Raw genomic sequence first — 27998 nt, forward strand, 5'->3', positions numbered from 1 at the left:
AACAGGAGGAAGGGCTATTTCTAATCCATGCCACTGGGTCCCATGTGATTTAGAGCTACATGCATGAAGCACTTTTTGTTAACGAATCGCAAATTGGGTTTTGCGATTCGGTATTAGGAAGGGGTGTGTTAAAGGCGTCTCTTCCTAATACCGAATCGCATCGGTATGTATGAATGTTTTGTGAATGAAATGCGGTCACAAAACATTTGCAGTTTACCACCTACTTCAAGTAGGTGGTAACCCATTCACAAATGGGAAGGGGTCCCTAAGGGACCCCTTCCCTTTTCTGAATGTTTGTAAAAGCATTTTTTAAGAGCAGGCAGTGGTCCCACGGACGGTCCCACGGACCACTGCCTGCTCTTAAAAGATGAAAGTATTCCGTCTTCCTTTAAAGAAAATGGGCTGCTTTACAAAAAAAGATTGCTTTATTTAAAAGCAGTCATAAACATGGTGGTCTGTTGACCTCAGCAGGTGACTATCCTTGTGATTTTTGTGATTCCTAGGGGGTTGCAAATTGCGAGCTATCTCATTGATATTAATGAGGTAGGTCGGTTTGTGACCCACTACGAATCGGTATCTAAAACTCATGAAGTTTCATACATTGGAAATGGAGATTACCTAATTACGATTATCATAAAATTCACTATTAGGTCATCTCAGTTTCCAATTGTCATACATGTGGCCCTTAATGCCTGTAGCAGGCTGCCATCTGGGCTTAGCTTCTCCTTGTGGGTGGACTTGTTATTTTCTCGCATCTCCAGCCATCTGTGCCTTGAAACTGTCTTCAGCTCCCTGTCCAAGTTCTGTGCAACAGAAAGGCCCTGTTACTTGAAATCTGTGGTTGTTCATTCCCTCACGAGCTGTGCATGGGAACTATTCCAAACAGTGGTGTTACAGAGCTTCTACTCTGTTGACATTTTGGCGGTGCCACTCCCATGTGTTTTTTTAACATTACCCGGGCTAGTGATTCATTTCAGTAATTTTGCATTCATCTTTTGTCGTGAAAGTACTTAACATTATGTGATTATGTCCGTTCACGTAATTATGAGTTATTTTGCTGAAAACCCTTCTGCAGAAATATAGGAACAACGAAGTTAGCAAGTGTAAGCTGCTGATCATGTTGTGTTGCATTTAGTGCTTTTTATTCAGTGCAAAATGCTTCCTCTGGTCCGCTGTTTATGTTAGGGTGCAATTTGTGCTAAGAAAATGGTACTAAAGGACGGGGTATGTTATTCACCTAATTCTGTCTAATCTCGCATAATTTTTCTGTAATTTTAGGTAATTACGCTACAGCAAATTATGCTTTCACTGAACCTCGGTGCAGGAAAAGTGGGCTTTATATTCCTAACCTAAGGAATTGTAAAATGCCCCGGCTATAACTTAACATCTTCAACAGATTTTTTTGTAAACCATATCAGGTTTGTTTGTCCTATCCAGAGTAATACCGGCTCAGATGGAACCTGTTCCCATTGAAGGAGACTCCAACCTCTAATATCAGTTGAGCAAGGAAGGTACTAGTCTCAAATTAAACAGACCCAACAGAATGTGTTCTCGCTTATTAGGGCTTTTACAATTGCACGATCCCACAGTTTAGCATATTAAAGTGGTTAAGGAAATTAACAATCTTCCTTTGCTTTGAACACTTTACTTCCAAGTAGTCAGGGTGGTAACGTTCGTCCATCTTGCTAATATGAATTAGAAAGTATTATTAAAAAGGTTAATTTAAGCCAAGTACCATTGTCCTGGTTTTGCCCACACTCATGTTAAGAAGTCCGTTTCTATGTTAGTGTTTCAAGATCATCAAAGAGGCTGAAGAGCATGAGGGCCTGCATGCCGTTCTCCTGATTGGATGCTAAAAGGTGGTACAAACTCTCCCCATGATGAGATTTGCAAAGGAACTATTGGAGTTCAGCTCATAGCTGTGCAAATGCTACTGTCTACATTTTGACTTTAGAACAGATGCTGAAGTTAGCTAAATGTGTCTGTGTTACGTTTTGGATCAGTAAATAGTTCATGGATGCCCACTCCCAGATCCCTATCAGACATCTTGCTTATCCTGATACTGATGAAGTTGCCATCCTATTAATTTTACATAAATATCAGTGAAAAGTCCATGTTAGCAACGCATGGTACTAACTTGTGATTCTAGTTCTACATCGGGGGAATCTTCACTGAATTATTGAAGATCCTCTAGTTTGCAAATAAACTGACAATAATCTGGGCAATCTATAACCTTGGCGATAGTAGGCTCATCCTGAAGTGTATTTTTTCTCTTCTCAGGCTGAATTACTTATCTACTTATTCGCTATCATTTATTTGGTTTAGAAAAGCAGTATTAGAGAAAATCAAAGACTAATGCCCCTACAATGTAATTTATTAGCTATCTGTTCTTCTACAGGATGCAATAGGCTCAAATGTTAGAGAAAGAAAGGTAAGTTTCTTCTTGTTAAGCAGCCCAGTGTTCATGGTTTTAGTGGAGATTCACAACATGGAAAATTACTGTAACTTTTCTTATTCTTTCTTCTAAATATCTTTCAAATAAATATGTGCATCCCGCAACCCACCTTGTAGGTATATATTATAAGACAAATTGTAACTTTTATTCCAGGTTGCTACAATTTTTGCTATCATCACATTTGCTATAATGATATTTGTTGGAGGAGATGGGTCCTAACCTCAACTTCCTTTTATCTACAAATGTAGCTGATATTAGCAAAGCCCTCTTGGCAAAAAGAAAACGATTAGAAATGTATACAAAGGCATCACTTAAAACCAGTAATCAGAAAATTGAAAGTGTATGGAAAATTCAGCAAGAACAGAGGTATGTCTAATTGTAGATTTTCATCCTTTGTTTTATAGTGTACAGGCTTTGGACATTCCTTGTTTTACTAAATGAAGATATGCCTAAAGTAAAGGAAAGCAGCTAATATTCCAAGACAATTTACATTTAAAATGTTAAACTTGTTATAGGAGAATTTTTAACGGTTAGTAGCAGACTTTTGATTTGAAAATAAGGCAGCTAGTACAATTTGATTACCACTATTCTGTACATTTCACCTGGTCTGTTTGTGCTCTGGAATGACTTACTGGATTTTTGTTATGCATGCAAATCACTTATTATATGAAAACTAATTGAAACAATTAAGGCAGAGCAGTGCTTTAGTAATTTCCGATTTGCTGTTTAACATTGCCGATGCTCTGATTAACTAATTGGAAGAGCCTATACACAAGACCGTGGCTATTTGAGTCTTCGTATGTCCTTGTGATCTTTGTAAGATTTAGTTCAAGACTCATAAACACAAACCTGCGCTAGACAAGGATACTTGGTTTAAATGTATTCATGGGTTTATTAAAAAAATATAATCATTATAGAAAGTAAAAAGCAATTAGTGAATTAGAAATCAGCTCAATCACAATAGTCAATGTAATATTTTGAAAGAGGACTAACATAAGGTCTGCCTCTGAAGAAAACCCAAGGAAACGACTGAGTGTAAATCAAATAGACAGACTAATGCAGCGTCTTTTTCCCAAGAAATAAGCCAAAAGACCAAGTATAAATCAGTGAACAGTGTGACATAGGGTCTGCTCCCAAAAAGGGCACATAACAAATTGGCTCTTACTCTAGTATTGGAACTTTCATAGATTCCCATGCTTGTATCATTCCCTGTCGTCTGAATGGGAGTCCCCGGAATACATAACATAGCAATAGAAACCATTACCAAAACAGAAACTATGCCTAGGCCCATTCTAGTTTTGTAACATATCCACCTCTTTTTGTAAAAGAGACAAAAAAAAGCGAACAACCAGTCAGATCAGCCTCACCCCTTAGAACCCTCATGAGAGAAGCTGAGAGCCTCCGATTTTTTACTGCACTTTGTGCAAGGGAGTCTCCACTGAGCTCTGCTCAGTTTTTTCCTGTTAACCTTACTTCTATAGTTTTTCACCAGTTTTTTCTTCAAGGCCTGCTTGGACTTCGTGTCAAGATATCTGATAAAGAGAAAAAAGCCCTCTTTAAGCTTGTGCAACTTGTGCTAAGAAGAGGTTGCATGTGGAGGACAAGCGCAAGGATTGTATTTACTGTCTGTACCCAGACTATAGGTCTGCAAACTGTAGGATATGCCGCACTTTTTCTACAAAGACCTTGCAAGACTCTGAGGGGCGTCTCTTGACCTGGCTCCAGAAGCTCAAGTCAAGGAAGGAACCAGTCTCCAGTGACAGTGATGAGGCATCCTCTGCAACATCTTCCAGGAGGTTGGTGAAAGGGGTAGAGCTTCTCCTTCACCTTCTGAAGAACGTCCTGGTCTCGACAATGGCTGCGTCGACAACATCTGTATCTTCGTCAACGATTCTCTCTTCATCGTCTACGGTCCCGTCGACGGTCCCGTCTACCTCCCGTTGACGAGGGAAAAATTTCCAATACTATTAGGAAGCGCCAGCACCTGACATGACTTTCCCCAGGAGGGTGACTCCTCTACCTCCTGCACTCCTCGAAGAAGAGGGTTCTGACAGGGCTCCCAGGAACAGCCTGATTCCTGGGAGCCATTCTGGACACTTGCACCAACAAAGCTTTCACGACCCTGGAGAGGCAAGAAAAGCTGATGACCATGGCCCGTCTACTGTTAGAAAGACAGTCACTTTCAGTTTCCCTCTACAAGTCCCTCCTAGGGTCCATTTCCTCCTGCATTCCTCTAATTCCTCACTGCAGGTTGCGGATGCGTCCTCTTCAGGAGGAGTTGGACTTGCAGTGGAGCCAAGTCGACGAATTCTTCGAAAACAAGATCTTCGTTACTGTGTTGATGAGGGACGCTGCATCATGGTGGACGAACCAGAAAAACATTTCTCAGGGCCTCTACTTCAGGAACACCACAGATCCTCAGATAATAGCTACAGATGCCTCGCTGGAGGGCTGGGGAGCAGTCTTGCAATATCATGTAAGCGGCCGTTGGCTGCCCCAACATCATCTTCTACATATCAATCTGCTGGAGCTCAGGGCGTTTCCCCTGGCCTTGCAGGCTTTTCTTCTGTGAATACAGCAGTCTGCAGTTCTAGTACTTACAGACAATACAACGGCCATGCAGTATATAAACAAGGAAGGCGGCACCAGGCCTCGGCTTTTGTAACAAGAAGCCCAGACAATTTTGGAATGGGCTATCCAGCAAGGGATATCGCTCAAAGCGGAGCACCTTCCAGGCGTTCTCAACAAGACAGCGGACACACTGAGCAGACTGAAATCGGTCATCCACAAATGGGAACTAGACCAGTCCACTCTGGAAAAGGCTTTTCGCCTACCGGGCAGGCGTTCCATAGACCTCTTTGCCACACTGGAGAATAGGATAAGCCGATTTTATGCAAGCAGGCTTCACCATCGGGATCATTGGGGAATGCGCTTTTGATGGCCTGGCCTGGCATTTGTTTATGCTTTTCCCCCATTCCGCTGATCCCCAGGCTTCTCCGGAAGCTCAAAGCGGAACTTTGCAAGATGATTCGGATAGCACCTGTGTGGCCGATAGTTTTGGTTCACAAAGCTGCATCTCCTCCCCCTGGACCTTTCGCTTTCGCTGCAGCTGATTCCTTCGCTGCTGACAATGTCCCAGGGCCAAGTCTGGCACCCGGATCCTCAATCCCTGCAGTTGTTGGCATGGCTCCTGAGCACCGAGATTTTCTTGGTTTGACCCTTTCAACAGAATGTAGAGATGTACTTTCTCAGGCATGAGCCCCAAGTACCAACAAGACATACAAGTTGAAATGGAAGCATTTCTGCATTTGGTGCCAACAAGAGGGTGTCCATCCTCTTTCTTCTAAACCGCATGAAGTTCTTCCTTACATTCTTTCATTAGCAAAATCGGGGCTGGCTCACTCATCCATCAAAGTTCATCTTGCTGCCATCTCTCGCTTCAGATGCACATCTTCTGGTCCTTCCCTCTGGTCGGCAAGGATCATTAAATAGTTTCTCAAGGGCCTTTTCAGAGTTCCCCCAGTCAAGCCTCCGCCTCCTCTTTGGCACCTTAAGTTGGTTCTCACCCAGCTCATGAAGCATCCCTTCGAACCAATTCACCGGGCGGATTTGAATTTCCTCTCCTGGAAGGTGGCTCTTCTGCTGGTTCCATGTTAAAGTATTGATTACAAAAATATAGTTAAAAAATATTGATGTAAAAATATTGTTTACAAAAATATCGAATTCCTATACTTAAACGGGTAAGTACAATAATATCGACTCAAAAATATCGATGTAAAAATTATAGATGTAAAAAATATCGACTTTAAAAAATAACATACATTAAAATAAATTAATTAAAAAATATGAATATTATTAACAAAATAAATTACATTTAATATATATTTAAACTAATTATAACAAATAAACGTAATTTATTAAATATAAACACTGTTTTACATATACATGTATTTACTTAAAGTCCACATTTGTAAAGCGCACAATCACCCGTAAGGGTCTCTAGGCGCTGGGGGCCGTCGGGAAGATTAAGCGAGCTATTGCCCAGAGTCACATGGTGCTGGGCTAACCTGCCGCCGGAGCCGGGGATCGAACCGTGGTCCCCAGATTCCAGCGTCAGTCGCCCTAGCCACGGCGCCACACCTCTCCCACCGCCACACCTCTCCCATTTTACACATTTTACACTTACATACATTTTATAAACTATTATCTTTATTTAATTTATAAACTTTTTAAATTATATGAAAATAAAATAAACACATTAATAAATAATTTAAAATAAAATATTCTATATTTAATTAACACATTAAACTATTTGAAAAAAAGACATAAATTTATTAACAAAATAGAAACATTAGTATTTAAAGTTAGTTAGTTGAACAGTAGGGAAAGCGCTGGATAGCGAAGGGGTAAAAATTACTATTCCCACTCCAGTGAGTGCAACAGTAAAAAAAACACTGGTTAACGTAGGGGTAAACATTACTATTCCCACTCCAATGAGTGCAACAGTAGGGAAAGCGCTGGATAGCGGAGGGGTAAAATTGACTATTCCTACACCAGTGAGTGCAACAGTAGGGAAAGCGCTGGATAGCGTAGGGGTAAAAAGTACTATTCCCACTCCAGTGAGTGCAATAGTAGGGAAAGTGCAGGATAGCGTAGGCGTAAAAATTGCTATTCCCTCTCCAATGAGTGCAACAGTAGGGAAAGTGCTGGATAGCGGAGGGATAAAATTGACTATTCCCACTCCAGTTAGTTGAACAGTAGGGAAAACGCTGGATAGCGGAGGGGTAAAAATTACTATTCCCACTCCAGGGAGTGCAACAGTAGGGAAAACGCTGGATAGCGGAGGGGTAAAAATTACTATTCCCACTCCAATCAGTGCAACAGTAGGGAAAATGCTGGATAGCGTTGGGGTAAACATTACTTTTCCCACTCCAATCAGTGCAGCAGTAGGGAAAGCCCTGGATCCCAAAACAATAAAAAACAAAACCATCAACATTTTAATTAAATTTAATTTCCAATATTAACATAATTAATATATACATTTTAATATAATATTATTAACAAAGATAATAAAAAATAATAATTACCCATTATTTAACACTATTAAATCCACAACATACCCCTACAATTAATTACACAATTAAATGTAATAATTACTCATTCATTTATTAAAATTAGTGTATTATTATTTGTTAATTAATCAATCAAAATGATTTACTTACCACCTTTCACACCATTTACACATAGTAACACCAAAACACACACCTAAAATTAATTACACAATTACAATTAATAATTAATAATTAATTAATGGTAATTAACTTAAAAGTATTTAATAATTAATCAATAAAAAAATGTTATTACTTACCACCCTTCAAACAATTTACACATATAAACACCACAACACACACCTAAAACTAATTAAGCAATTAACCTAATTATTTATTAATTGACTAATCGAAATTAATGAACAACTAATTATTAAACTATTATTAAAATATTATAAAATAACAAACATTTCTCATTAAAAACACTAAAATACATAAAATTATTAATACATCGATATTTTCGTAAACTATATTTATGTAAACGATATATATTACAAAGATATTAATGTAATCGATATTACTTACCTGTCAGTCGATATTCTTGTCAACTATATTTTTGTTGTCGATATTTCTTCTCCACGATATTTTTGTGGCGTTATTTCTGTCCCACGATATTTTTGCAGCGATATTTCTACTCTGCACCCTTCTGCTAGCCTTGACTTCTGCTAGGAGAGTAGGTAAATTGCAGGCTCTCACCATTCAGGAACCTTTTCTCCAGTTTAAAAAGGGTACAGTGATACTCCATACCAACCCAAAGTTCATACCAAAGTTCCTTCAGACTTTCATTTGAAGGAGCCGGTCATACTCAAATCTTTTTTCCCTCAACCTATGACTCCGGCAGAAAAGGCACTCCACTCACTGGATATTCAGAGGTGCTTACAATTCTATCTTCAACGTACTAAAGACTTCAGGAAGTCTCCTCAACTGTTTGTATCTTTGAGCGCCCCTTGTAAGGAGTTTCCCCGTTCCAAGCAGGGGATTGGTCGATGGATTAGCAGCACTATCCAGTATTGTCACAGAGCAGCGGGTAAACCCCTGGAAGATGAGGTTCTTGCTCTCTCCACGAGGGCGATTTCTTCCTCGACAGCCCTCTTTGCCGGAGTTCCTATCCGGGAGATCTGCAGAGCAGCGACCTGGAGCAGTACTCATAAATTTACAAGACATTACTGCCTGGATTCTTCAGCGCAGAATGACACAACAGTTGGACAGGGAGTCCTGAGGAACCTCTTTCAGCAATGGTGAGCTTTCCCTTTCATCCCTCCTTCCATTTTTTTTCTTGTTTTTTTTACATTTTAGTCCTCATTTAAAGATAATATGCTCCAAAAATGAAGGGAGAGAATTTCTCTGGCCCCTTCTAGTGTCTGAAGGATAGATTTTAAATTACCGGTCTGGTTTCACCCCGACAGAGGAGAAAGGATACTATGTATCTCCAGAACGGCACCTTCGACTACTTATATAGGCTTCAACCTCTGTCTTGAAAATCAGACGGCCAATATAGTCCCACTTTCCAGTGAGAGGCCTAATTAGACCGGTCCCCTGGACTTTGTCTAAAGCATATTATTCATTGGACCCAGAAACATGTATATCTGCTTAAAAGACAAAACACGTAAACAAGGAGATTTAAAATCCATATAATCTTTTATATATATTATATATATCTCGCCCCTGTCTCAATCCAGTTATCCCAAATTTCCCAGTATTCAGTCTTTTTCATGAAATTACCTGCTTGATCTAAACGTACTACCCTCTGGATGGAGTAAATCCATTCATTTTCCGTAGGGGGACATGGTAGTATCCATTTAATACAGAGTTCCCTACGAGCTAGGAGTATCAAGGTAAAAAATAGAGCTTTATGACTTTTTGTAAATTTTATTTCATCCACTTCGCTAGGAGGTACCCCAAAAATTACAGATAAAGTTGTTATTTTTATTTCTAGCCCCATAATGTCTGATATGGTCTTACCCACTTGATTCCAAAATGCGGATATTACCAGGCAGCTTCAAAACATGTGAACCTTGTTAGCTCTATCTTCTCCGCATATGGGACATTTCTTGATCTCCCGATTTCCCATCTTCGAGATTTTCTGGGGAGGCCAGTAGGCCTTATGGGCTGTGAAAAGGTGATTCTTTTTTAATGGTGCAGCATTTATACAAGACCAAAGAAGTGACATAGATACTTGCCCAATAATTTCAAGCTCTTCATCTGGCAGGTCCTTCTTCCATATCTCTACAAATGAGGCCTGCTCCTCTTCTCCATTTTGTGTAAGTAACTAGTACCAATCTGACACCTCTTTTTCTTTAATTCCTCGAGAGTAGATCTTCAATGCTAGGTTTGAGTTCCCTTTCAGTTCTCTTTCCGATGCTTTTGTCCAACTTATCAACTGATAGTATTTAAACTTTGAAATCCGATTTCCAGTTATAGCTAATAGGTGTGGCCAAGAAATGAGATCTGCCTCGAATACCAGTTGCCCCCAAGTATTTATTCCACATTTTCTCAGAGGTATCACCTGGGCATCTGTCAAACATAATGGTGTCCCAGGCAAGTCCAGGATCGGAGTAATGTCATATAATATGGAATTTTTAGAAGACGACTCACTTGTGACCAAAGTTTTACCGATGCTGTCAGAATCTTAAACTTTACATTTAAAAAAAATTTAGGATCACCAAATTTTAGAAGAAAGCCCCCGGCTTGTTGACAAAAATCATGTGTAAGGGCTTTAAAAAGAGGTGAGAACATACAATCTTCCAGCATCAATTGTCGAAAGTTTTTTAATTGGAATGCACACATATACAATTAAAGATCGGGACTTGCAATCCCTCCATATTCCTTTTTCTTTCTAAGTTTTTTATGGGAAATCCTTGGGCACTTATTTCCCCATTTAAACCGTGAGAACAGCCCCTGAACTTTCCCGAATCCTATTTTTGGAAACTCCAGGGAAATAGTATTTAATAAAAAGGTGTATTTTGAGAGAAGCGACATTTTTATTAAATTGGATTTACCCAAAAAGGAGAGAGATAGAGCCCCCCAAGATTGTAATTGAGCACTTACTTCTTTTGTAACTTTGTCGAAATTGACTTGTGCAATTTTGTCGATATTATGGACTATTTGGATTCCCAAGTATCTTATTTCCTTCTTTTCATAGATGCTCTCAAAACTGTATTCCACTTCATTAACTGTTTTTTGTTGGTTTAAAAGATACCCTACCCTGAAACCTTTCCAAAGTTCTCTATTTCCATCCATCTTTCTGGGTAGGATTTTTCTAGATTCCCTGGAAACACATCGAGGTCGTCTGCATACAGGCCTATTTTTTTCTCCCATCCATTATATTTAAAGGGGGTAATTTTCTGTGATGCTCTTAATTTATAGGCTAGGGGCTCGATATACATATTAAAAAGTATCGGAGAAAGGGAACACCCTTGTCTGGTCCCTCTTTTAATCTGTATTGCTCTTGTTAGATTTCCATTAACCAGGATTTTCGCTGAAGGGTTTTTATAAATGGCTTTAATTGCTGCTGAGCATTTTTCACCCAAATCAAAACACTGTATTACTTTAAATAAAAAAGTCCAGTTAACTCGATCGAAAGCCTTGGCGGCATTAAAAGTCATTATCGCCAATGGGGACTTATACATCTGTGCCATGTCTATGGCTCCAATGAGATTATAAATTAATTCACTTAACTGCCTCCCCTTCATAAATCCTTTTTGGTCCGGATGGATAAGTGAACCTGTTACTTTGTCCAATCGTCTGGTTATATTCTGCGTATAGATTTTATGATCACAGTTTAAAAGCGAGATTGGACGATAAGACTCACAGCCCCGTAGATTTTTGTTAGGTTTTAAAAGGATTGTGATAGTTGCTTCTTCCCAAGAAGCTGGGGGATTATTACCCTCTATAAAAGAGAAGTTTAATAATTGTAAAAGAACAGGCGTTAATTCATCTTTTAAGATGTTGTAGATCTCATCTGAAAGAAACAGGTTAGTGTTAGATTCCTTACCTTAGAGTATCCCCAGGCGTCAGACTGGATCCGGAAAGTTTTGCGTAGCAGTACCCCTGCGCGTCGGTAGGCGTTGTCTGCGGCTCCGCGTCCGTCGTCGGCATCGTGGTCGCCGGGATGATGTCGTCGGAGTACTTAGACGCCGCCCTCGCGCGCTGACGTCAGTTCTTCTTTTTTCCGCGCCAGCAAGCGCAGATCCGGGAAGAGCAGTACTCCTAGTCAATTTTTTACTAAACTTTTTGAGCTCTCCTCTCGGTGCCGACAGGGATGCCCGGGTTCAAACCCTGCGACGATTGTAACCGCTTGATGTCGGTTACCGACCCCCACCGTCGGTTCCTTCACTGTCTCGGGCCGACCACGATGACAAGTCGTGCCCAGACTGCCGGGCCTTGACCTCGAAGGCTAGGCGGGAGCCGTCCTTAAGCGTCTCGAGTTCCGGCAGTCGGCCCCGCGCCGCTCGAGGTCCCGGTCCAGGAGGAGGTCGAGGGACCGGTCGCGGGGTCATAGTCATCACAGCTCGGTGAGTCGACACCACTCGTCGGGCTCCAAGTCCTCAGGTAAGTCGAGGCACAAGAATTAGAAGAAGAAACATCGCTCTTCCGACTCCCCCCGACGCTCATGCGATGCGGCCAGGCGCCGCGTCCAGCTCCACACCTGCCGGTCCCTGGGCTGCACGCGACGCCGGAGGAGATCAGCGCCTTCCTTATGGCCAAGAGGTCGCGCTTCCCTCTTTCGGATGGTGGTCGACCTTACGACCCCTCCGCTGGCGCCGTCACCAAGGGTGTCGCCCCGGCGCCGTCCCCGGACGACGACGTCCCTGGTCCCAACCCGGTCCGGATCCGGAGCCGATTGGTGAGCCCTTCACCGACGACCCGGCTCCATCATTTATTCCTGACTATTAGGAGATGGATGACGAGGGAGACTGGGAGTGGTCTGAAGACCCTCTGGCACTGCAGTGCCAGTTGAGCCAGGATTGGGCTGACGACGTGGGGGAATCCAGTGGTCTGGACACTTCGCCCAACACTGGATTTGTCTCCCCTCCTACCGTGGCTACAGAGGGGGGGGGGGCTGCTTACAGCGTGGTGTTGACTAGCGCTCTTGAGCTCCCGGTCGCGGCCGTGAGGACTATCCCCCTCACTGAGGTGCTCAAACCGCAGGCAAGCTCCTCGAAGCCTCTCCTGCCGTTTAACGAAACCCTCACTGACGTTCTGCTGGGCACCTGGTCCAAGCCCTCTACAAGCCTCCCTGTAGATCGGAATGTGGCCCGACGCCACCGCCCGGCTCCGGGTGACCCCAGCTTCCTGTCTGTTCACCCCACCCCTAAGAGCCTGGTGATCCAGGCTTCTACCTCCCAGACCGCATTCCCGACCGCTCCTCCGGATCGGGAATCCAAAAGGTACGATCAGTTTGGGAAGAAACTGTTCTCCTGACTGAGTTTGGGATTGCTGTCTGTCAACACCGCCTGCCTTTCTGTGGGATACTATTGCGGAAGTGCTGCAGCAGTGACCGGTGGAGGTCCAGGCAAAGCTTACCCAAGCCCTAGCAGAGGGATGGGATGCAGCACGCTATTCGATTCGGTGTGGACTGGATACCACGGACTCACTGGGCAGGGCGATTGCGACGACGGTGGCGGTTCGCCGCCACGCCTGGCTGAGGTCCGCCAACTTCTCGGGGGATGTCCAAGCCTCCCTTATGGACATGCCCTTTGATGGCCGTCTTTGGCGACAAGGCGGACAGTGTGCTGGAGCGTTTAAAGGACTCCAGGGCTATGGCCAAGTCCATGGGCCTTTGCCAACGCCAGCAATATTCTGACTTTCATCCCTTTCGTGGCCAAGGAAGGGGCGCCCCCACACGTCCAGCTAGCCATAGGCCGTAGAACCAACCTCAACGCGGTCGTGGACGTGGTAACTGCCGTGACGGTGCCGGGGGACACTGGCAAGGTCAGTCCACACCCGCTCCCGCAGCATCTGCCTCAAAATCCTCCTAGTCCGAATTTTCAGGCCCATTCGACGCCAGTGGGGGGCAGGGTTCACCATCACCTCCTTCAGTGGCACTCCATCACATCGGACAGGTGGGTGCTGCAAATCGTCCGAAGGGGCTACTCCCTCCCCTTCGAGGCGACCCCTCCAGCCATGCCACCTCAATACCACTTCATTTAGGGGAATCACTTGCGACTTCTACAGGAGGAAGTTGCGACCCTCTTGGCCAAGGGGGCCGTCGAGCACGTTCCTGGGCCAGAAGTAGGACGTGGTTGCTATTCCCACTACTTTCTGGTACCCAAGAAGGGCAAAGGAGGCCTACGCCCTATCTTGGACCTTCAGAGCGTCAATGGCTTCCTCCAGAAGGAGAAGTTCAAGATGCTGACTTTGGCTCAGGTCCTAGCTGCCCTGGACGCAGAAGACTGGATGGTAGCGTTGGACTTGCAGGACGCTTATTTCCACATCCCCGTCCTGCCGACCCACTGGCGTTACCAGCGGTTCACAGTAGGCCACGAGCACTTTCAGTTTACCGAGCTCCCCTTCGGCCTTACCAGCGCCCCAGGGGTGTTCACAAAAGTGATGGCGGTGGTCGCAGCTCACCTGCGCAGATTAAGGGTTTCAGTCTTCCCCTATCTCGACGACTGGTTGTTGAAGGCGGGCTCGCCCCAGACAGTCGTCTCCCACCTCCAGACTACGGCCGACCTCCTGCACTCGCTGGGGTTCTCCACCAATGTGCCGAAGTCACACCTGTGCCCTTCTCAGAAGCTCCTTTTCATCGGAGCGATTCGGGTTTATCCCCCTGAACAGCAGGTTCAGGATATTCAGGCTCTGATTCCGATCTTTCAGCCTTTATCCCGGGTCTCGGTCTGGTTGACACTGCGGCTCCTGGGGCTGATGGCCTCCTGCATCCTTCTGGTGCATCATGCCAGGTGGCGGATGCGGGCTCTGCTGTGGGACCTGAGGTTTCAGTGGACACAGCATCAGGGCAACCTGTCCGACCACGTCCGGACCTCGGAGGGCGCTGCAAGACATTTGCAATGGTGGCTCACGAACCACGATTGAGTCAGCGGCAGATCTCTCTCCCTACCCCAACCGGAGCACGTAGTGGTGACGGATGCGTCCCTCCTGGGATAGGGGAGCCATATGGGAGAGAGGGCGATCAGAGACCTCTGGTCTCCGGTGGAGGCCTGACTCCACATCAACCTTCTGGAGCTGCGGGCGATCCGACTTGCACTGAAGACATTCCTTCTCTCTGTCCGGGGAAGTGTAGTGCAGGTGTTCACGAACAACACCACCGCCATGTGGTACTGCAACAAACAAGGGGGGGGGGGTCGTGGACCCTTTGTCAGGAGGCTCTGCGCCTCTGGACATGGCTGGAACACCAGGGCATCATCCTTGTGGTTCAACCCCTGGCAGGTTCCCAGAACGCCAGGGCGGATGAACTCAGCCGCCAGTGCATGATGGATCACCAATGGCGTATGAACTCGGACGTGGCGCAAGGCCTCTTTTAGCAGTGGGGAGAGCTTTAGTTAGATCTATTCACCACCGAAGAGAACGCGCAATGTCATCAGTTCTGTGCGTTGAAATTTCCAAGGCGGCACTTGTTTGGAGACGCTTTTCTTTGCGAGTGGAGCTGCGGTCTGTTGTACGCCTTTCCGCCTATACCACTTCTGCCCAGAGTGCTGAAGAAGATCAGGCACGACCGGGCCCAAGTCATCCTTGTGGCTCCGGACTGGGCACGAAGGTTCTGGTATCCCGAGCTACTCAGCATGTCAGTCGATCCCCCGATTCGTCTGACTCTTCAGGAGGACCTTCTGTCGCAGCAGCAGGGGACGGTCCTCCACCCGAACCTGTCCAGCCTGCACCTCCATGCGTGGAGATTGAGCGGCGGCAGTTGAGACCATTTGACTTGCCTCCTGAAGTCTGTGATGTGATTCTGGCAGCCAGGCGTCCCTCCACAAAATCGGTATACGCTTACAGGTGGAACAAATTTGTGGCATTGTGCACAGCAAAGGCTGTGGATCCTCTATTTGCCCCCCTTTCAGAGGTTTTCCTCTTCCTTCTTTCTCTTGCCCAGCAGGGCTCTGCTCTGGGCACTCTTAAGGGCTACCTCTCTGCCATTTCTGCCTTCTTGAGGCTTCCTGATCAGCCTTCTCTTTTCAAGTCCCCTGTTGTAAATAGATTCTTGAAAGGCATCACCCACATGTTTCCTCCTGTTCCTTTCGTGATGCCTCAGTGGGACTTGAACCTTGTTCTAACCTATTTGATGTGCGCTCCTTCCGAGCCACTTCACAATTGCCCTCTCCGTCTTCTGAATCTTAAGACTGCATTCCTGGTTGCCATCACCTCTTCCAGGAGAGTGAGAGCTCAAGGCTCTTTCTTCTAAGCCTCCTTTCCTTTCTGTCCATCCGGACAAAGTTGTCTTGAAAACTCGTCCTTCTTTCCTGCCCAAGATGGTCACCCCCTTTCATATTGGGCAGTCTATCACCTTGCCCACCTTCTTTCCGCCTCCGCATCCCTCGAAGGAGGAAGAGAGGCTCCACCATCTGGACCCAAAACGTGCGCTCTTCTTTTATCTAGACCGCACACGCCAGTTCTGGGTGGACGACCAGCTCTTTGTTGGTTACGTGGGCGCAAAGAAGGGACGAGCGGTGCACAAACAGACCATCTCTCGGTGAGTCGTGCATCAAGGTCTGTTACTCCTAAGCGAGGAAGGAGCCTCCTGTTGGGCTGAGGGCCCATTCTACTCGGGCCACAGCAGCTACTACTGCCCTGGGTCAGGGAGTCCCCTTGCAGGACATCTGTCAGGCAGCTACGTGGGATTCGCTGCACACGTTTGCTAGACACTACTGCCTGGACAGCAAAGTCCGGAGAGATGGATTTTTTGTCCGTTCCGTTCTCCAGGACTTTCTGGTGTGATCTTGGCTCGCAGACCCACCACCGGGGTTGGTATTGCTGGGGTATCTATTCTAAGGTAAGGAATCTAACACTAACCTGTTTCTTTCAGATGCACAAGTTACTTACCTTCGGTAAAGATATATCTGTAAGAAACAGTAGTTTGTTTTAGATTCCTTACCGCCCCACCCATCCTCCCTGTTCTGCGAACCGATATCTAGGGTTAAGGACATCCCTTTCAGGGCCCTAGTTTCATGGCACCACTGTCGGTCTCTGGCATGGCTCTGGGCTCCTGGCGCGGAAAGCTATGTACAAGAACTGACGTCAGCGCGCGAGGGCGGCGTCTAAGTACTCCGACGACGTCATCCCGGTGACCACGACGCCGACGACGGACGAGGAGCCGCAGACGACGCCTACCGAGGCGCAGGGGTACTGCTACGCAAAACTTTCGGGATCCAGTCTAACCCCTGGGGATATTCTAAGGTAAGGAATCTAACACTAACTATTGTTTCCTACAGATATATCGTTATCGAAGGTAAGTAACTAGTGCATTTGTAATAGAGTCTGGGCCCGCGACTTTTCCCTTTTTTAAAGAGTTAATTGCTTGGGCTATTTCCTCTGATAGTAAAGGGCCATTTATATGCTCTCTATCCTCTTGTTGGAGAGTGGGATGATCTATCTCTGATAAGAATTCTTCCATACAAGCCTCATCAATTATCTCATCTTCTGTATAGTTTTTTAAAGAACTGGATGAAGGCTTCCTCAATTTCATCATCTTCAGTAACTATACTACAGTTATTTGAGGATCGTATCTCTTTTACAGTTTCTCGTCTGGTCCGCCTTTATTTTCCAGGGGAGGAGTTTGCTGCAACCTTCCTGATACTCATGGTGTGCGAGTTTGCTGGCGTCCCATTTTTTTTTTTAATTATAGATTCTAGAAAGTCCGCTAGTTTACATTTAGCAGATGTTAGGTCTCTTAGAATAACCACGTTCTTCTTATCCCTCTCGAGGCTTTCATTCAATCTATGTATCTCGTTTTCACGCTTTTTAGTCTCCTCTTTTATTTTCTTTGCTTGTACACAGGATATATTCGTTAACGCGCCGCTCAGGAAGGCTTTATATGTATCCCACACTCCTTGAATTGTGGCAGAATTTAAATTAATGTTGAAAAACTCTTTAGTTTCTACTTTAATTTTTTCAATTATGTTTTGCTCCAATAGTAGTGTTCGATTAATAGTATACATTGTAGTGGGTCAGGCCTTACAAACAGCTACCTTTAGGGTAACGGCAGAGTGATCTGAAATATGTTCAGGGGCATGACTTACTTGATTAGTATTTCGTCTGGTTCTTGCCCAGACCAAAAAGAAGTCAATCCTCGACCTATGCCCGCATTTTTTATTGTGAAAAGTGAATTTCCCGCCTTTAGTATTACATTTAGTAGCCATATCGCTCCAATTGTCTGTTAGACCTATATCCAGCATTAGTTGCCTCAAGGCCCTTCTCATATTTTTGCGTATTAGATACAGCTCTAATAGAGGTCGAGTCCCTGCTCGGATTTAAAACGAGGTTAAAGTCACCTCCTAAGATTGTATAATTGTCAGCTTCTATTAAGGGGGGTAGTAATGCAAAGAGAGGAGCCGGGTCATCCATATTAGGACCGTAATAGCTTGCTACAGCTGATCTTTAATTTAGCAGCTGCCCACCTTCCCGCCGGATCCCCTATACCTACATTCAATACTGCTGAAGCCGTTTTTTTACTAAAATAGCCACTCATTTTGTTATACAAGATTGATCTGTGCAGATACAGTGTTCAATCCATCTCTGGTACTTTAAAATTGATACCCATTCTTCTTTAAGTAAATGGGATTCTTGAATAAGAAAAATCGTACTCTCCGATATTCTTAACAATTCCAAGATCTTATTTCTTTTCCGGAGAACCCTCAGACCGATTACACTCAAAGACATTATTTCTAGGTCATTTACTCTAACATTAGACTTAAGAAATTAATTGTTTTTTTTGGCTATATTTATTAAGAAAGCCAGAGATTTTTTTTAAATTTGCAATGAGGACATTTTTTTTTCTACCACATGCTCCCCACCCTGTGTACAACTAAAAAAGAAAACATTCTGTTACAATTTAAGGAGAGGGACCATCCCCCATCCCACGGGGAAACCTCCCTTTCTACCATTAGAGGAGCTCCTCTAGTTTCAGGTTCTGTCTCTATCCAGGGTTTCCAGAAACACTTATTTGGATGAAAAACTCATTATTTGATTTATCAGGGCATTCGCTTCGTCTGGATCTTTAAAGATGTGCATTTTTTTATTCCACATAACTCTAAGGGAGGCAGGGAAACGTAGCTTTGCTGTTGCACCTAACTTCTTCAATTCCTGCATTGCTTTCCTTAACTCCCATTGCTTGTCTCGAGTTATGTGGGATATATCTGATCTAATACGGAATGACCAGTCAGATCCCTTGTACACCCCTGCCTTCAAACCTCCTGCTAGGATCTTCAGCATATACGATTTAAAGTTGACCAAGATCTTCCTAGCGTTTTTCTTCCCAGGTTTTTTAAATAAGGATCTCAGTGGACTCTCTGAAAATCTTCCTCCAAGGTCTTCTTATCAATATCAGGGTGTAATTCTAATAGGAGATTGATAATAAATGATCTTATATCCTCACCTTCTGCATCTTCTGGTATATTTAGAAGTCTGATGTTATTCCTTCTTGTAGCATTTTCTAAACTTTCCAGCTTTTCTTTTAGGGATCTATCCTCACTTCTTAATGCCTGAATTTCTTGCGTATTTTTGTCTACTTTTTTTGTCAAACTTTCAACAGCTGCTTCCATGGCGCAAACTCTATCAGATATTCCATTCATTTTAATTTCAAGGGTTTCACAGACTGTTTGTATTTTTAATTGAGTGTTCTCAGAGACTGCAAACTTGTCTCTGATTTATGTAAGCAGTGTGGTTAAAAGCCCCTCAGTAAGTGAAGTCTCCCCCTTGTCCCTTGCTGTGCTTGTGGCGCTTAATGGATCTAATTGATCTGCTGAATTTCCCTTTTTACTCATGGTGGTTTTTTCTTGGTTACGCGGGGTCAACGCCGGTGCCAAAGCATCTGTGTCTTTGTTCATCTCCTGTCCCAAGAAGACATACCTGTTTTCTAGAGGTAGAGGCTCCATTACCCTCTTATTATTGTTATTTGAGCGTAAGGATTGAGTATATATGAGTTCAAACATGCTATTTTCCTCTGCTCTGAGGTCTGGGATAAGGCTTGGAGGGAGATTTGTCGTGTCCTTTGCTGCTGTAGATTTTATGTCTGGAACTTGAAGAACGATCTCAATGATGGAGTGACTTTTATACTGCTTGATTTATTTTTGGAGGAGTTTTTTCTTTCTTTTTTTGAGGGAGTATTAGTCTTAGTAGTCGGTACTTTTGCTTTCCTAGCACAGTTAGTTGCTTTCACCTCATTTACCTCCTTTGTGCTCTGTTTTACTCCTACCGCGGCTGGCACTGTATGTTCTATACCTACTAACCCTGGGGAAGAGCACTCCACCCCCAAATTTCTCTACTCCTGAGGGTATACCTATTAGGTTTACTTTTGTTTGTTTCTATCAGAGAGCTCCTCACTTGATCTTCCTTTGTACCAGCTTCACGTTCATAGTGTAATTTTGGCCCCCAGTATCCCTCCTTCCATTTTACTGTTTTTCAGTTCTTGCACATTTTTTAACCTCATGTGTTTAGGGTTACTGCTGTTTCTAAGAATGTTTATTGACCATTGAAGTTGTCATTATGGTGGATTGGCTGTTGCTTTGTTCTTGGTCGTATAATGATCATGGTTCTAAAAATGTGCTCATAACTGCAATTACTCTGATAGAAGCATGGGAATCTATGAAAGTTCCAATACTGGAGTAAGAAAAGAAGTTACTTACCTGTAACTTTGGTTCTCCAGTATTGGAAACTTTCATACATTCCCATGCGACCCACCCTCCTCTCCTGGGAAGGCTCAGCCTTCAGCACCTTCAGTAGAATGGCTACACAATGGCTACGAAAAATCTGAGGCTCTGAGCTTCTCTCAGGAGGGTTCTAAGGGGTGAGGCTGATCTGATTGGTTGTTCACTTTATTTGGTCTCTTTTACAAAAAGAGGTGGATATGTTACTAAACTAGAATGCGCCTAGTCCTAGGTTCTGTTTTGGTAATGGTTTCTATTGCTATTTTATGTATACCGGGGACTCCCATTCCGACGACCGAGAATGATACAAGCATGGGAATCTATGAAAGTTTCCAATACTGGCTAACCAAAGTTACAGGTAAGTAACTTGTTTTCTTCTTCAAATCTCCAAAACAGCACAGCTTTTATAAGTTTTCGGGGTACAGAAGCTACTTGCATTTCATTGTCTGCTATGATATGACAGGTTTGAGGTAGTAATATTGCAGACATATAAATAAAATCAATATTCTAGAAAAAAAGATACTTCTAGAGACACCTACTCCCTAATGCATCTAACTGGTTGCACAATGCATAACTAATTAAGGAAACATTAACATTATTGAAACACACCAATGCAATTTCTTGATCATCTAATGAATGACTTACACAGAACAGTGGCAGCGAACCTTGGAAAACGACAAAATAGAAGTCATCCTGAACACTGCTTTCTTGAGTGAGCACAAATAATATATTACAGACATCACAGCTGAGCCTTTTTGACCGTCGATGTGTCTAAAAAGGAAAAACGTACAAGAATACAGAGAGAAAGGCTGATTCACATAATATAAACGTGCACTATTATTTTGCAAATATGAATAGATGTTAATGGAAGCTGAATGTGTCCTTTTAATGCTAACTGAACCACTTCTAAATTTAGCATTATTTTCTACATGTAAAAACTCAGCCACTACCCCTTGCCCCCAATAGTTTATAACTTGGCATAAAGAAAAAAAATGAAAAATAAGCTTCTAAAATTATGTAATGCAGGCAGATCTTTAGGCAATAAATGTGGGCAATTCGATGTGGGCAGTTGGAGGAATGTTGGCACATAAAACGGAGAGACTCATTACGAGCAAAAATTGTAAGTTCTCAAAAACTATGAAGTCCCAAAAATGATTCTCAAATCAATTCAGTCTTTCCAAGGTCCCGTGCCTTCCATGCCACTGGAATCAAGCTAGCCTGGCTGATGAGGGGTGTTACCTCAAACTGGTCCCAGGGTGCTTGTTTCCAGTCGAGGGAGGACCTGGTCTGGCAGTTTAGGCTGGACTGTTCCCATGAGGGCTAGGGTCAAAAATGATTTGCTTATAGCTGGGTTCAAACTAAAATGGCATGGGGAGCAAAAAAACGATGGATTTAGGTCCAGATCTCTGTACCGGGGTGAATGTATGACATTGTTCTGAATTCTGTCCCTCAGTTGTTGTTTATAGAATTTCTAAGGCAGCTCTCACTCTGAGAAACTTTTTGTCTTGAATGGAGCTCAAGAAGATTATGAACTGGACCCAAGTCATCCTTGTGGCTACCGACTAGGCATGGAGAGTTTGGTATCCTGAGCTGTTGAACATGACCATCTGTCGGAAGGGTCATCTGTCGCAGCAGCAGGGCATGCTCCTACTTCTTACATGGAGAATCAGCGGCGACAGTTGATAGCCTGCGACCTTCTGTCTGAAGTCTGTAATTTTATCCTTGGCAGCCAGGCGTTCCTCTTATCATGACAGTTTACACCTGCTATTGGGCTAAATGTGTAGCATGGTGTTCAGAAACACACATTCATCCCCTTTCTGCACCTCTTTCTCAGCTGCTGCTGTTTGTTCTAGCCCTTGCCCAGCAGTGCACCACTGTGGGCACTCTTAAGAGATATCTATCTGCAATTTCTGGTTTTCTTCAGTTGCTTCACCAACCTTCCCTTCTCTTTTCCAATCCTCAATGTACATAGGTTTTTGAAAGGTATTCAACATATGTTCCCACTCTACACAATTGTGCCCTCAGGCTACTTATCATCAAGGCAGACTTTCTTGTGGCAATCACATTGGCCCGGAGGTTCAGTGAGCTTCAGGCCTGGTCATCCAAGCCTCCATATCTTAACGTCTACCCAGACATACTGGTGCTTCATACACAAGCTTCTTTACTCCCAAAAGTGGTCACTCCATTTCACATAGGCCAAACCATCACCCTGTCTACGTTGTATGCTCGGCCTCATCCCGAGGAGCAGCTTCACCTTCTGGACCCAAAAAGATTAGCTACCTTTACCGCACAAAAGAGTTCTGGGCGGACAACCAACTCTTTGTGGGGTATGTGAAAGTGATGAAATGCCAGGCTGTGCGGAAGCTGACCATCTCCGATGGATCATGCTTTACAACAAAATCTGCTACACATTGGCCAAGAAGCACACCGTGGAGGGATTGCTTGCTCATTCCACCAGAGTTAAGGCTGCAACCACTGCGTTAGCTCGTGGAGTTCTAGTCCTAGATATTTGCAAGGCAGCAACGTGGGCCTCAATGCACACATTCACCAAAAATTAATGTCTGGACAGTCAGGTCTGTAGAGATGGGTACTTTGCCTGTTTGGTCCTGCAGGACTTCCTTTTTTGAAATTGGTCTGCAGACCCACCTCTAGGGAGGTATTGCTTGGGTATCTACTCTAAGGTAGGGAATCTGTGGCTAGAAGTCTCTATCAGATTAACAAGTTACTTACCCTAGGTAATGCCTTATCTGGTAGAGACTCTAGTGCAGATTCCTTATCGACACACCCATCCTCCTCGCTCTGCAAATAGATAACTGGGGACAGGGTACTTCCCTTTCAGAGCCCTAGTTTTCCACACCCGTGGTTAGTGTACTTCGTGGCTCCGTGCTTCTGACATGGAAAATCGCGAAAAGTAACTGACGTCAGCGCACCTGGTTGGCCCCTATATAAGCACGTGAACATAATTTCCTACATGGGCGACGCCAACGACGCCACAGAGAGCAGAGTGACGCCACCTACTGGCGTGCAGGGGTAATGCTTTTGAAATATTTGTGTATCTAGTCTGACACCAGGGGAATATTCTAAGATAAGGAATCTACTGCTAGATACAGTCCCTACAAGGTAAGACATTACCACGGGTAAGGAACTTGTTCATCACGCCCCTCGTGTGTAGCCCAGCACATGTATCTTGCCATCATCAGTAGCAGTGATAATGGCGAAGCAACCCTTTTATCTGTTGAGTTCCATGATTCATGTTCATCTTGTTTACATCCTAATTGTTTCCAATTTTTCTTTTCCTTATCTGATGCCTCATTCAGCAAATCCTGTTTATCCAATATTGGGTTATCTTTAATTTATTCACATGCTTGAATCATTCCCTGTCGTTGAAGTGGGATCCCACAGTACAATAACCATCCAGTAATATAACACTATCATAGTCTAGAATGGCCCTAGGCCATCAGTTTAATAGTTTAACTATGTCCTTTTTAGAAAGGGAAACTATGCCAAATCAGCTGCTAGCACCTCTAGAACACTCCCAAGAGACTCAGGGCCATATGTAGGTAAATCCCAAATACCGATTCTTAAATACCGATTTTTAACGAATTTTACTGAATCGGTAATAAGAAATTGGTATTCAATCAATCCATCAATCAATCAATCAATCAATGCATTTCTAAAGCACGCTACATACCTGTGAGGGTCTCAAGGCGCTGGAGGGGGTGTGGGGGGGCTGCTACTGATCGAAGAGCCAGGTCTTGAGAAGTCTTCTGAAGGCCAGCAGGTCCTGGGTCTGTCGTAGGTTGGTAGGGAGAGTGTTCCATGTCTTGGCGGCTAGGTAGGAGAAGGATCTGCCGCCGGTGGTGGTTTTCCAGATACGAGGAACTGTGGCGAGGGCGAGGTTGGCAGAGCGGAGGTTGTGGGTGGGGGTGTAGAAGCTGAGTCGGTCATTGATGTATGCTGGTCCGGCGTTGTGAAGGGCTTTGTGTGCGTGGATGAGGAGTTTGAAGGTGATCCTCTTGTTGACGGGAGCCAGTGCAGGCCTCTCAGGTGGGGTGTGATGTGGCTGCATCGGGAAACGTTGAGGATCAGTCGTGCCGAGGCGTTCTGGATCCGTTGTAGTTGTCTCAGGAGCTTGGTTGTTGTTCCTGAGTAGAGTGCGTTACCGTAGTCGAGTCTGTTGGTGATGAGGGCCTGGGTGACGGTTTTTCTCGTGTCAGAGGGGATCCATTTGAAGATCCTGCGGTGCATTCGGAGGGTGTTGAAGCAGGACGCGGAGACGGCGTTGACTTGCTTGGTCATGGAGAGGGTGGAGTCGAGGATGACCCCCAGGTTGCGTGCATGGTCGGTGGGTTCCGGGGCTGTACCTAGTGATGTGGGCCACCAGGAGTCGTCCCAGGCTGATGGGGTGGGTCCGAGGATGAGGTCTTGTCTGAATTCAGCTTCAGCCTGCTGTCCTTCATCCAGTCGGCGACGGCCTTCATTCGTCTGTGGAGGTTGGCTTTGGCGGTGTGGGGGTCTTCGGTGAGGGATATGATCAGCTGGGTGTCGTTGGCGTAGGAGTTGATGTTGAGGTTATGTTGTCGTGCGACGTGGGCGAGGGGTGCCATGTAGATATTGAACAGCGTCGGGCTGAGGGAGGATCCCTGAGGGACGCCGTAGATGATCTCGGTGGTTTTGGAGCGGAAGGGTGGGAGGTGGACGATCTGGGTTCTGCCGGAGAGGAAGGATGTGGTCTAGGCCAGGGCCTTCTCTTGGATTCCGGCATCATGGAGGCGTGCTAATAGGGTGCGGTGGCAGACCGTGTCGAAGGCTGCTGATAGGTCCAGGAGGAGGAGGGCGGCTGTTTCTCCTTTGTCCATCAGGATCCTGATGTCGTCGGTGGCGGCGATGAGGTCGGTCTCGGTGCTCTGGTTGCTGCGGAAACTGGATTGGGAAAGGTCCAGGATGTTGTTGTCTTCAAGCTAGCGGGTTAGCTGTTTGTTGACAATCTTCTCTGTGACTTTTGCCGGGAACGGGAGCAGGGAGATGGGTCGGGAGGTCCTTGGGGTCCGCCTTGGGTTTCTTCATTAGGGCGTTGATCTCGGCGTGCTTTCAGCTCTCCGGGAAGGTTTCTGTCTCGAAGGAGATATTGATTGTTTTCCGGAGGTGGGGTGCGATGGCTGTGCTGGCTTTGTTGAAAACGTGGTGAGGGCAAGGGTCAGATGGGGATCCGGAATGAATGGAGTTCATGGTTTTGATGGTGTCTTCGTCGCTGACGTTGGACCAGGCGGTCAGGCGACTGGTGCGGGTGGAGGTCGTGGGGGTGGTGGTCTCAGGGTGCGGGGGTGTCGGAGTTGAAGCTGTCTTGGATGTTGGTGATCATGCGGTGAAAGAAGGTGGCCAGTGAGTTGCACAGGTCTTGTGATGGTGGAATGTCATTGGTGATGGAGCTGGGGTTGGATAGTTCTTTCATGATGTTGAAGAGCTCTTTGGTGTTGTGTGCGTTGTTGTCTAGGCGGTCCTTGAAGGCGGTCTTCTTGGCGGTCCTGATGAGTTGGTGGTGTCTGCGGGTGGCGTTCCTGTGGGCTGTGTGGCTGTTTCCAGCTTCCGACAGGTGTGCTTGGAGGCCCGGAGGTCTTCGGTGAACCAGGCGGCTTTCTTGTTGGTGTGGTAGGTTGTGGAGGTTTGAGAGGGGCGAGGGTGTTGGCGCAGTCGTTAATCCACTGTTTGAGGTTGGTAGCGGCGGTGTCGGGGTCAATGGGGTCAGCGGGTGGTCTCAGGGCGAGGGTGGTGGTCAGTTGGTCCTTGGTGACCTTGCCCCAGCAGCGGCGTGGGAACTGTTGGGTGCGATGGTGTGTGGTGGGTTTCCTGAAGGTGAAGTGGACTCATCTGTGGTCGGTCCAGTGGGGTTCGTGGTGTGGTTGAAGGAGAAGTGGGGGCTTGAGGAGAAGATGGGGTCCAGTGTGTGTCCAGCAGCGTGGGTGGGTGTCGTCACGAGCTGTTTGAGTCCGAGGTTGGCGAGGTTGTCGATCAGGGCGATGGAGTTGGCGTTGTTGTTGTTCTCGAGGTAGAAGTTCAGGTCCCCGAGGAGGATGTAGTCCTTGGAGGCGAGGGCGTGGGTGCTGACTAGGTCGGCGATGGTGTCGTTGAACTGTGGTCGTGGTCCGGGTGGTCTGTAGACAAGAGTTCCTCTGAGGGTCGTGTTGGGGTCGGTGTGGATCTGGAAGTGCATGTGCTCGGCAGTGGTGAGGGTGTTGTCGGTGTTGGTCGAGACTCTGAGGGTGTCCTTGTGGATGATGGCGATTTCCCCCTCCAACTCCGTTGGTGCGGTCTCTGCTGGAGATCTTGTAGCCCTCAGGGTTGGCTATGGCGATGTCAGGTGCTGAGGTGGCGTTCAGCCAGGTCACCATCAGGAAGGCGACGTCGGGGGTGGTAGAGTCTAGGAGGTCCCAGAGTTCGATGGCGTGCTTGCGAGCGGAGCGGGTGTTGAGGAGGATGAAACAGAGGTGGTTGGGTTCTCTGGTTGATGGTTTGGCGAGCTGGATGCTAGAGAAGCTGCAGTTCCGGCAGGTGAAGGGCCCTTGGGTGTACTTCGGGATGGCCTGGTAGCAGGGGTGGTCTCGTTCGGTGTTGAGTGCGTGGAGGGTGCTGGAGTCGAATTGCAGTCTGGTGTAGTGGCGCCTCGGGGACCAGGGGTTCTGGCGCTGGGCGTGGTTCAGGCACAGATGGGCGCAGACGGACTTGCCTTTGGAACGCCGTCGGCGCGCCCGCTGCGCTTCCGCGCGAGGTCCTCCATAAGAGGCGAAGTGGGAGGGAGGAGCAGCTGGGAGGCGGGAGCGGGGAGGCCAATGGGCGATGGGGACGGGACACAGAAGGCAAAGGGGCAGGGCCGGATGGGAGCAGCGGCGGGAAGCAGGGAGCGGGTGGGGCACCGAGGGCAAGGGGCGCTAAAGGGACCGACTAGAAAATGAAATAAAATACAGAATACAAAAGCAAATACAGAATCCGAGCAGTACAGTACAGGATGTAAGAAAAACAGTCACCAGACCGCAGGAGCACACCAGCGGCGAACTCCCGGCAGCAGTGGGGCAGAAGTCACGGGCGCACAGGAGGAGCCGTGCGACGTGGGGAGCGACCTGACCTGAGAGCAGGGTCAATGGTCACACTCACTGCCGAGCGGCGTCCTTCATAAGAGGCCAAGTGGGAGGGAGGAGCAGCTGGGAGGTGGGAGCGGGCGGCCAATGGGCGATGGGGACGCGACACAGAAGGCAAAGGGGCGGGGCCGCAGGGGAGCAGCGGCAGGAAGCGGGGGGCACAGAGGGCAAGGGGCGCTAAATGGCCAGACTAGAAAATGAAATAAAATACAGAATACTGAAGCAAATACAGAATCAGAGCACTACAGTACAGGAAAAAAGAAAACCAGTCACCAGACCGCAGGAGCACACCAGCGGCGAACTCCCGGCAGCGGCAGCAGTGGGGCAGCAGTCACGGGCGCACAGGAGGAGCCGTGCGGCATGGGGAGCGACCTGACCTGAGAGCAGGGTCAAGGGTCACACTCAATGCCACGCGGCGTCCTCCATAAGAGGCCAAGTGGGAGGGAGGAGCAGCTGGGAGGCGGGAGTGGGGCGGCCAATGGGC

At 46.1% G+C, this 27998-nt stretch overlaps 1 protein-coding gene across 6 annotated transcripts in view; it reads left to right on the top strand.

The window, feature by feature from the left end:
* SYCP3 (synaptonemal complex protein 3) overlaps positions 1-27998 on the top strand; it is a 1302221-nt gene that overhangs the window by 881201 nt on the left and 393022 nt on the right. For all 6 annotated transcript variants that reach the window (XM_078675094.1, XM_078675093.1, XM_078675124.1 and 3 more), the window contains one exon: positions 2704-2821. In XM_078675094.1, coding sequence (XP_078531220.1) covers positions 2704-2821 — 118 coding nt within the window. The remainder of the gene's footprint in view (positions 1-2703; positions 2822-27998) is intronic.

Source organism: Lissotriton helveticus, chromosome 1_1 (assembly GCF_964261635.1).
Source record: "Lissotriton helveticus chromosome 1_1, aLisHel1.1, whole genome shotgun sequence".
Lineage (NCBI taxonomy): Eukaryota > Metazoa > Chordata > Amphibia > Caudata > Salamandridae > Lissotriton > Lissotriton helveticus.